At 39.4% G+C, this 10,033-nt stretch overlaps 1 protein-coding gene across 2 annotated transcripts in view; it reads left to right on the forward strand.

Annotated features, from left to right (window-relative positions):
* The window catches only part of LTN1 (listerin E3 ubiquitin protein ligase 1), a 46,473-nt gene extending 36,658 nt beyond the window's left edge, over positions 1-9,815 (forward strand). Inside the window, exons 27-31 of one of the 2 annotated variants that reach the window (XR_012161199.1) lie at positions 943-1,163; positions 1,978-2,172; positions 2,795-2,962; positions 3,485-3,763; positions 8,685-9,815. Coding sequence is in view for 1 of the 2 variants with exons in the window: in XM_073362945.1 (XP_073219046.1) it covers positions 943-1,163; positions 1,978-2,172; positions 2,795-2,962; positions 3,485-3,547 (647 nt within the window). In the remaining variant the exon portion in view is untranslated. Of the gene's footprint in view, positions 1-942; positions 1,164-1,977; positions 2,173-2,794; positions 2,963-3,484 lie in introns of both variants that reach the window. The other variant, XM_073362945.1, reaches the window with a different exon arrangement.
* Positions 9,816-10,033: the final 218 nt, after the last annotated feature.

Below are 10,033 nucleotides of genomic sequence, written 5' to 3' on the forward strand. Positions count from 1 at the left end.
TGTTTTTAATGTATAAGGGGGGGCGGTCACACTCAGAGACTTGCTGTGTAAAAGGGGTCATCAATACAAAAGTTTGAGAACCACTGGTTTAGATGGTGCAAGAAAGGGAAAATATTTAAGCCTACAATGTGTTCAGTCTGCATGCAGATTTCTTGCTTCGTTTCTTAAATGGACACTTTTAGGTAGCTTAAGCCAACTTTTAGATTGTCTATTTAAAAATATATATGAAGTTAATAAACATTTCTTCAAAATACTTAATTCATATTTGCATTCACATATTTGCAAATACAAATGTTGCAGCATAGTGCTAATGCATGAGAAACAGAGTGTTAAATTGTCTAGAGACAGAAGTTAAGTAGATTAGTTAATTTTCATTGTTCTACCAGAAAAGTGCAAAAAGCAAGTTAAACTTGAACATTATTTTTCCAATAATCTAAAGTGATATTGGTAACAGAGGCAAGGAAATACAGTTTCAAAATTAAAATGTTTGTTTTGATTTCATCATTTTCATATTACTATGTAACATAACCAAAATAAAATGAAAAGTTGTTTAGAAAGGAAATTGAAACGTTTCATTTTAAAAACAACCAAATGGAACGAACACTTGGACGCTGTTGGAACGATTTTCCCCTTTTTTGGTAAAATTTCAGCAAAACAAACACAACTTGGCAGAACATTTCAGTTTAGACACAGCTGCTTTCTCTAAGGGAAAATGGTTCCGTTTAAGTTTTTCTAACCAGCTCTAAATCTGAATGTTCGTAAGAAGGATAGCATTTATGGACAAGAGGGTTTGGGAATTGTTGATGTGCTTTCCACTGCTGGCAACAGGCTCTATCTTGTAATCAAATTATTAAAATAATGCTCCTATAGGCATGGGGCAGAAACAGTGCTTTGTCACCTATATGATATTTGACAAAATGTTTTTGATTTTTTCCCCCCAAGATACAACAATACTGTCATCTCAGATTCCACACTTGGCTTGCTCGGTGTATCATATGACATTGAAGGACTTGCCAGCCATGGTTAGGCTTTGGTGGAATAGCTGTGAGAAACGTGTCTTCAATGTTGTAGATAAATTTACAAGCAAATATGTCAGCAATGTACTTTCTTTACAAGAAATATCTTCTGTGCAGACTAGCACCCAGTTATTTAATGGCATGACGGTTAGTAAGGCCTTTATCTTCTCAAAAAGTTGTTTGTGAATTGTCTTGTAAAAACTGAATTATAAACTTTTCAATGTTTCTAAACCAGGCATTAAATACAATAAGGTGTTTTAAGTGCCATCTAAGTAAAGATCATTGAGATAATATCAATGGAATAGAACTATCAAAGGATAGTGGTCTCTTGCAGTTGTGACTGGAGCGAAATCCTGACCCTGTAGAAGTCAACAGTTCTGCCCTTGACTTCAGTGGAGCCAGGATTTTACCCTAGATCTTTATCAAAATGCTGTAATGGTCAAAGCAGAGATGTTGCTTTTTCAGAACCTGACTGATCCTCTAAAAATAAATAAACCAACTTTATTTCTATTATCGTAAATGTTTGATAGCATAATTTAATTTGTTATTGGTTTAGTAGGATGACATTTGTTCGCTATAGAATTGCTGACTTCCTGTACTTGGAATAGTGTAGACAATCTTGGTGCATGTACTTCAGTCAGAGAGGTTATCCATATCAGTGCTCTTTTCTGCAAGACCACTAGCAATATGGTACCTTCTGGCTAGTGTAATTTTTTTTAAGTTTATCCATGATTGTCAGTCATCTTTCAATCTGATTGGCTGGTACCAGTTCTATTTAGTTGGCATGACAAAGGTTGGCATTTTTCTTTAATGAAAAGATTTGTCAGTCACTTGTTTTCCTGGTCCAAGTATATGCAGTAAATTATGGATGTTTCATGTAATAGAAAAAGCCTTGAGAAAGTGTATGTTTAACATAAAGTGAGATCTCGCCAGTTTTTTGAATGTTTCTGTTTTTCTGTAGGTAAAAGCTCGGTCTGCTACTCGGGAAGTGATTGCTACCTATTCAGTTGATGATATATTTATTGAACTGATAATACAGCTTCCGCCAAATTACCCACTGGGCTCAATAACAGTTGAGAGCGGAAAGAGGGTTGGTGTGGCTGTTCAGCAGTGGCGCAATTGGATGCTACAGTTAAGCACATACCTCACTCACCAGGTGAAGTTTTAGGCAAAACCCTTGGTTTTGACAACTTAGGACATACAAACAGTGACACAAAAATGGTAGAACAATCTTAGCAATATAGTGTTGACTGAAATATAACACCAGGATCTACATCTGTGGATGATGAACCATTACAGTCTCAAAACTTCCCCTAACATGAGACCCTCTAAAATTGGGTGGGTTGGTTGGTAATTATGGATGTCACTCTACACTTGTGATGATAAGAAACTAACAAAACGATTAATGCAGATAGTTTTATAAATGCTCTTAAATGCACGTTGTCCACTACAAGTTCTGTAGAGAGGAACATGTCTGGAAGCCGACGGATACGTTATAGGATACTGTCCATTGTAGTTGAAATACATGGCTTTATTTGATTATGTACATTAAAATTGTACATGTTTCATCCCTTTACCACACCCTTCATACATAGCATGTCATCTTCGATTAATTTTTCAGGATAGGGTCCAAGTCCCCCTATGTATGTATACAACACCTCATACAATGGAGCCCCGGTCCTGCTTGGGGCTTCTGGGAGTTACTAGAATAGAAATAAGAGATGTTCTAAAATGTTAGCACATCACTGATTGCTGTTGTGACTCTTTCCCTCTGTTAGAATGGAAGTATTATGGAAGGCTTGGCTTTGTGGAAAAATAACGTGGATAAACGGTTTGAGGGCATTGAAGATTGCATGATCTGTTTTTCAGTCATTCATGGTTCCAATTATTCTCTTCCCAAAAAAGCCTGTAGAACATGCAAGAAAAAATTCCATTCAGCCTGTTTGGTAAGTACCCAGAGTTGGTCTTGTGTACATGTTTGTATTTTGCCTAAATTTAAAATCTGGTTCAAATTGCAGTATGTAAACTATATTAAAGCTGACAAAATAGTAATCATGAGTATATCAGAAAAGGTTGATGTCTGTATTGCCATACAAAAGAAAAGTACTGCTTCTCTAACCGTATAATTCCAAGAGAGTTCTCACTTGTGGATCCTATCTTCTTAAAATGACACCAGACAACAGAGAGAATCCTGGAGGGTATCTTTCAGAAACTAATGTTGTGTTTTATGTTTGTATTTCATATGACTTTGCTTCTGTTAGGGGAAGTTACTTATGCATGGTTTATTGGACAAATAACTTTTACTAGACTATTTAGTATTTGGTAGCTATCTTCACTGGCAAATTATGTCACTATATCTGATAAAACCTTACACCTGTCAAACAAAACTGAATGAAAGTGTTCTAATGTAAAGCTCTTTTAAAATTCATCATATGTTCACATTTTATATGTTTCTGTTTTTCTTTCAGTACAAATGGTTCACATCTAGCAACAAATCCACCTGCCCACTTTGTCGAGAGACCTTTTTTTGAAATACAGTGCTCTTCCTCTTCAATAAAATGAACAATGTAGTAAATGAAGAGGAGGCACTGGTCCTGTCAAGAACTGTACATTGAAGGAAGTCAGCTTACTTTTGGGAAATAATATCAGAAATATCTTAAATTGTTTGACTAAAGGGATGATCCATGTTGATCTCTGGACTGTTGTTGTAAAGGTTCTGAAAGACTTTGATATAAAAGAAAATATATGTAAGAATAGTTTATTTTAATTTGTATATTTTTTAAAATGTTAAAGTATTCTAAAAAGTCAGAGGTGATTTCAATAGTTATGTTTTCACCGAAGTACTGTTCAAGAATAACTCAGTCAATTAAGCCTACCTAAGTACAATCCAACACACTGTTACACACTTAAGCAGGATGGCGTTTCTAATTTACAGGTGCATTTAGTGTAGGTGGCATGAAGATCTGAATTTCTGGAACCATTAAATTTGCATTTATAAATGCTTCTCATATTTGAATTATTAGCTGCAGCTGCTATTGCATTAAAGTTAATTTAAAGCATGTGATAAAACATCAGTGGTAATTTAATGTTAAATCCTGATCTGAAATACAAGGTAATCTAAAGTATTTATAAACTGAACGTTAATAGTATAACCCCATTTTTTAATTTCTAAGATTGAAAAGTTCAGCAGGTAAAGTCAGAGAGAGAAGTTAAAGAAGAGGAAGGATACCAACCAGCTGTTGTGCTCTCATTAGTGCTGCTTTCTTGATCTACAGTTGGTGAAAACCTTAACATTTTAATGAAACTTTATGCTCCACTGACATTCTCCAGTGATCATAGGGATTTAGCTTAATAACTGAATTTAGTGTTTGTTGCAATTTAAAATTGTTTCACTAGTAACTTCCATTCATATAAGTTCATTTTCCAGAGAAACATGTTCAGAACATATAGCCCATTTTTACTTTGAAGCTATGTTATTTCATGTGTTAAATATGTGGATCCATAAAGTCACACAGTGCAAGGGGAGAAATAGGCCTATTATGTCAATGTTTCGAAGCCTGTGGGATTGTCCTGTTTTTCTTTGTCTTTTGGCCAATGGATTTTCTGGAAAAAAAACAAACCCTAAATTTTAAGTGACTCGTGCTTTAGGTATCCAGTTAGACCAGGAGTGGGCAAACTTTTTGGCCCGAGGGCCACATCGGGGTTGTGCAACTGTATGGAGGGCCAGGTAGGGAAGCCCCTGCCTCCCCAAACAGCCTAGCCCCTTCCCCCTATCCACCCCCTCCCACTTCCTGCCCCCCTCAGAACCCCTGACCTATCCAATGCCCCCCCCCGCTCCTTGACCCCTAACCGTCCCCCAGGATCCCACCCCTTATCCAACCCCCCCGCTCCCTGTCCCCTGACTGTCATGACCCCTAACCACCCTCCAGAATCCCACCCCTTATCCAACTCCCACTGCTCCCCATCCCCTGACTACTCCTCACCACAAACCTCCACCCCATCCAACCGCTCCCTGTCCCCTGGCTGCCCCCAGGGATCTCCTGCTCTCCACCCCCTTACCATGCCCACCATGCTGCCCAGCAGGCTATAGCACTGGCAGCGCAGCACGCAGAGGCTGCAAGGGAGGAGGGGCGAGGGGCTAGGCTCCCCGGCCGGGAGCTCAGGGGCCAGGCAGGACGGTCCCAAGGGCTGTAGTTTGCCCACCTTTGAGTTAGACAGATCTTTGAAAGGGGCCTGATTTTCAGAAGGTGAGTGCTCAACCTTGTCTCAAAACCAGGCCCTTTCAAGGTGGGCACCCAGAATCACTTGTAGCTTTTGAAAAGACACGCTGACATGTATTGTAGATACAATAGATCAGTAGTGCCAGCACGAAGCTGCTTGTGGAGAACTTCTGCATTTTGATGATCTTTTATTAAAGAAAGCAAAAGGTGGTATTTTAACATCCATCTCTGAAAAAACATATTAAAGGGAAACAATTAGTTTCCATAATTTTGATACTTTAACAGAAATGCTTCTCATGTTTTTATAGTAATTTTATTAAATATTAATCATTAGTCTACATGATTGTTTACTGCAGATTAGGAGACAATTTCTGCTGGATTAATGAAACAGCTGGACACCTTTATTAGTTAGTAGCCCAGATCTTGTGAATTGCACCTACCACAGAAAGCTTTAAATGGCTCGCAAGTCGGTTCTGTTCCGTATCCTGTAGTCCAGACTTCAGTAGTGGGAAGCAATGCCTTTCTTCTATAAAGTATCTGGATGTGGCACCTCTTTTGCTAGCCAGTGCCTGCCCTTTGGTGATCCACAACTGTTTAATCTCTTACACTAACAATTTTTGAAAGAGGATTAACCTTAAAACATTGGCAGAATAACTGTAGAGCAGAATATGAAATGTAGGGTCTTGATCTTCAAGTCACTGCTACCTCTAAGGGTGAAATCCTGGCCCCACTGAAATCAATGGCAAAACTCATTGGCTTCAGTGGGGCAGGATTTCGCCCCAATTTATACTAGTTGCCTACATACTGTGTGCTCTGCTATGTTTTACTACAAATACTTGAGTCACAAAATATAGATGAGTAACATCGACTGTCCTAGTTATAATAACATCTAGCTGTTCTAATCCCATTTTATAAATATCTCAAGGACTGAGAACAGTCTGTTTAGCTGGACCCTTGTAGAATTTTCTAATTTTAAATGCATTTAAATGTAGCTCAGCGTCAGTCACCATTGAGACATATGGGATATTCCCTTCGTGCCTGCATTTTATGGGGATGGTAACACAGCTGCTGCTGCCCACAGCCCCTTTGGCTTGCTGCCTAATCTTCTGCCTCCATGGCAGCAGTTCAGTGGTAGTTGACTTTACTCCCAACCATTTCTTTGCCAACTTTAATTTTAACCATTTTGTGGACAGTAGTGACAACGTTTACTCATCCTTCATCCCTCTCCATCAGGTGTATTGTGATGTCAGCCAGCTGGAATCGCCACTGCAGGCCTCCCTCTCACCTAAAAACTATGACAGAAGTGACCTATAAATAGGGCCCTATCAAATTCACTGCCATGAAAAACACGTCACAGACCATGAAATCTGTATAGTGTAGGGTAAAGGCACACAAAACACCAGATTTCACGGGCTCCTGACCAGCAGCCACCGCCCCTCTCCAGCTGCTCAGCCTTAGAGGCAGGGCCACCGCCAGCAGCAGCAGGGAAGTAAAAGTAGCACCAACACACTCCCCCCTACAATAACCTTGCAACCCTTCCACAACTCCTTTTTGGGTCAGGACCTCTACTTTTACAACACTGTGAAATTTCAGATTTAAATAGCTGAAATCATGAAATTTATGATTTTTAAAGTCCTATGACCTTGAAATTGACCAAAATGGACCATGAATTTGCTGGGGCCCTACCTATAAACACTAAGCCACATCAAAGCACTGTTCTATAGGTGATGCAGCATTTATAGGCTCTTCAGAGGGTGAATTATGCCCTGCCTGTTCACAGCTAGCCCACCCTTGCAGTGCCACAGTAAGCCCACAGAAAAGAAGTATTTGTGGCACCTTCGAGACTAACAAATTTATTTGAGCATAAACTTTTGTGAGCTACAGCTCACTTCAGCAGACAGTAAGGTTAAGTCACCACCTTGGCCCAGAGAGCTGAAACTCCAATAAAGGAAAATTGGGAAGAGGTGATGGAACATATTAGGGAGAGAATCCAAAGATAAAGCAATTCACCAACTGGCCAGCTGTTCTCAGGGTAGACATGAGCCAGAAGAAAAGAAGTGAGTCCTACTCTCCCTGGCTAATACAGCAGGGCTCCTACCTAGCTTCCCTTCTCCCCAGTATGAATCGGGACTGCCACAATGAGACCCCATCTAATGAGCAGTGGGATTGGGATTGAGGGGGAGAACAGGGAGACATAGCTAGAGGGCTGAAGGCACTAAATAGCTGCAAGTTCCCACTGCCTTTGTTGGGTAGCAATTCCTGCAAAGCAGACGCATAGGGCCAAAAGGGTAAGAAAAAATGTAAAAAATTTATCCAGGTATTCATCCTCTGACTCCACTATCTCTACTGTGGAAAGAGAGCTCTCGGATTCAGGCTCGGAGAAGGGCTTAGGAAAAAAAGCAGCAAAGGTTTCCAACCCCCAATAAGTTTAACACCACATGCAGAAAGGTTGCATCTGCCATCCAGAGCCAGATCTGGAACAAGCACAAGTCTAAGGACAAATATCTTCTTTCCATATCACTGCCTGAGACAGCCATTTTGATCATTAATTTTGGGGGAAGACTTTCTCTCTCTCATTCTACTATCTTATCCCTTCCTTTCTTACCCAATAACTTCCATTCTGGTAGTAGCGTCTCCCATAATTATACCCCTTCCGGATGGCTTTGTAGCAAAGGAACAAAATTAAATTTTATCTAGTTTGTTAGCTAGTTAGCCTACTGCACATATGTTTACTGGCTGGCATTGAAGCGGTTGTTACTCATCGTTCTATGAGTTTTTATAAACATTTGAAATAAAAGGTCTGGTGCAAGCTGGAGAAGGGAGCATGATCAGTAAAAGCAGCATTATAGCTGAACTGAACTGAACTGCAGGTAGGAGAGGAATAGCTCATACTTCTTAGAATTGTGGGAGACTCCGCTAGCAGAAAGGAAATTATTGACTAGAAAACTTCCTATTCTTAAATATATAAGTAGAGCCCTTTGTTTTTGGTTTTTATTTTATTTAATTTTTCCTGGGAATTTATTAGTGTTTGTTACCACAAGAACAAAAACAGTTGAAAATCAGTCCAAAAAAACATTAATAATTGTTCTCGGTAAATAATGGGGCTTATTGTGGTGGACAGAAAGACAGGGGAAAAAATATTCAGTAGATTAATGCTTTGAATTCCGTTCATCAGCATGGTTTATTGCAGAACTAAAAGAACTCAAAACACAATGCCACCTGTGAGTTTAAGAAAACAAAACTTTTCATTTGAATAAACAGTTTACTGTTGTAGACTTAGAACTATTAGCGTATAAATATCTACATTTAATTATTGGGCCACACCATTTGCAGCGCATACACTCAACTTCATCCTTTTCTCCTGTTTTTGTTTTTTTAAAGCTTTCGAATACTTTCTTGTGTTCTGAAACATATTCTGATACAGATTTTCATTTTCGTCCCATTTTAGTGTGTCGAATCTTTAAACCGTTATCTGCTAACAGCTTGAAATGTGTATATGGTGGGCGTGAGATTCAACAGTATGTTCAGATGCACACCCACTTCAGAGCGCACGTGCATGCCTGTTTGTTTACTGTGTGTATCTTCTTGACTAATACGTAGCCTTACTTCAACGGGCAGCTTTGCATATACACACAGCCTAATCATAGAATTCTATGATGTGTGTGTGTATATATATATATATATATATATATTATATGCAAATTAGAGAATTGGGCCAAAAGAAATCTGATGAGGTTCAACAAGGACAAGTGCAGAGTCCTGTGCTTAGGACGGAAAAATCCCATGCACCGCTACAGACTAGGTACCAACTGGCTAAGCAGCAGTTCTGCAGAAAAGGACTTTGGGGTTACAATGGACGAGAAGCTGGATATGAGTCAACATTTGCCCTTGTTGCCAAGAAGGCCAATGGCATTTTGGGGTGTATAAGAAGAAGCATTGCCAACAGATCGAGAGACGTGATCATTCCCCTCTATTCAGCACTGGTGAGGCCTCATCTGGAGGCCAACTGTGTCCAGTTTTGGGCCCCACACTATAAGAAGGATGTGGAAAAATTGGAAAGTCCAGCAGAGGGCAACAAAAATGATTAGGGGACTGGAACACATGACTTATGAGGAGAGGCTGAGGGAACTGGGATTGTTTAGTCTGCAGAAGAGAAGAATGAGGGGGGATTTGATAGCTGCTTTCAACTACCTGAAATGGGGTTCCAAAGAGGGTGGATCTAGACTGTTCTCAGTGGTGGCAGATGACAGAACAAGAAGTAATGGTCTCAAGTTGCAGTGGGGGAGGTTTAGGTTGGATATTAGGAAAAACTTTTTCACTAGGAGAGTAGTGAAGCACTGGAATGGGTTACCTACGGAGGTGGTGGAATCTCCTTCCTTTGAGGTTTTTAAGGTCAGGCTTCACAAAGCCCTGGCTGGGATGATTTAGTTGGGGATTGGTCCTGCTTTGAGCAGGGGGGTGAACTAGATGACCACCTGAGGTCCCTTCTAACCCTGATATTCTATTCAGACTAATGTATTATCATAATACATATATCTCATGCAATGTATTGTATTTTCCAATAAAACAAGTTATTTTTTATATATTTGAATGATACAAAAGTAGGGTGAAAATCAGAAAAAAAAAATGAATAATACTTCTTGTAAAACCCAGGAATTTTTCAGTAAAAACCGGTTTAATCTGAAAACAAAGGGGCTTAAATATAGGGAGATAATCAGACCATACAAGTCTCCAGCCCATACATTTTATGGTGCATTAGTATAGGAATGGTATCATACCATAGTCATATATGGACCT

Source organism: Lepidochelys kempii, chromosome 1 (assembly GCF_965140265.1).
Source record: "Lepidochelys kempii isolate rLepKem1 chromosome 1, rLepKem1.hap2, whole genome shotgun sequence".
Taxonomy (NCBI): domain Eukaryota; kingdom Metazoa; phylum Chordata; order Testudines; family Cheloniidae; genus Lepidochelys; species Lepidochelys kempii.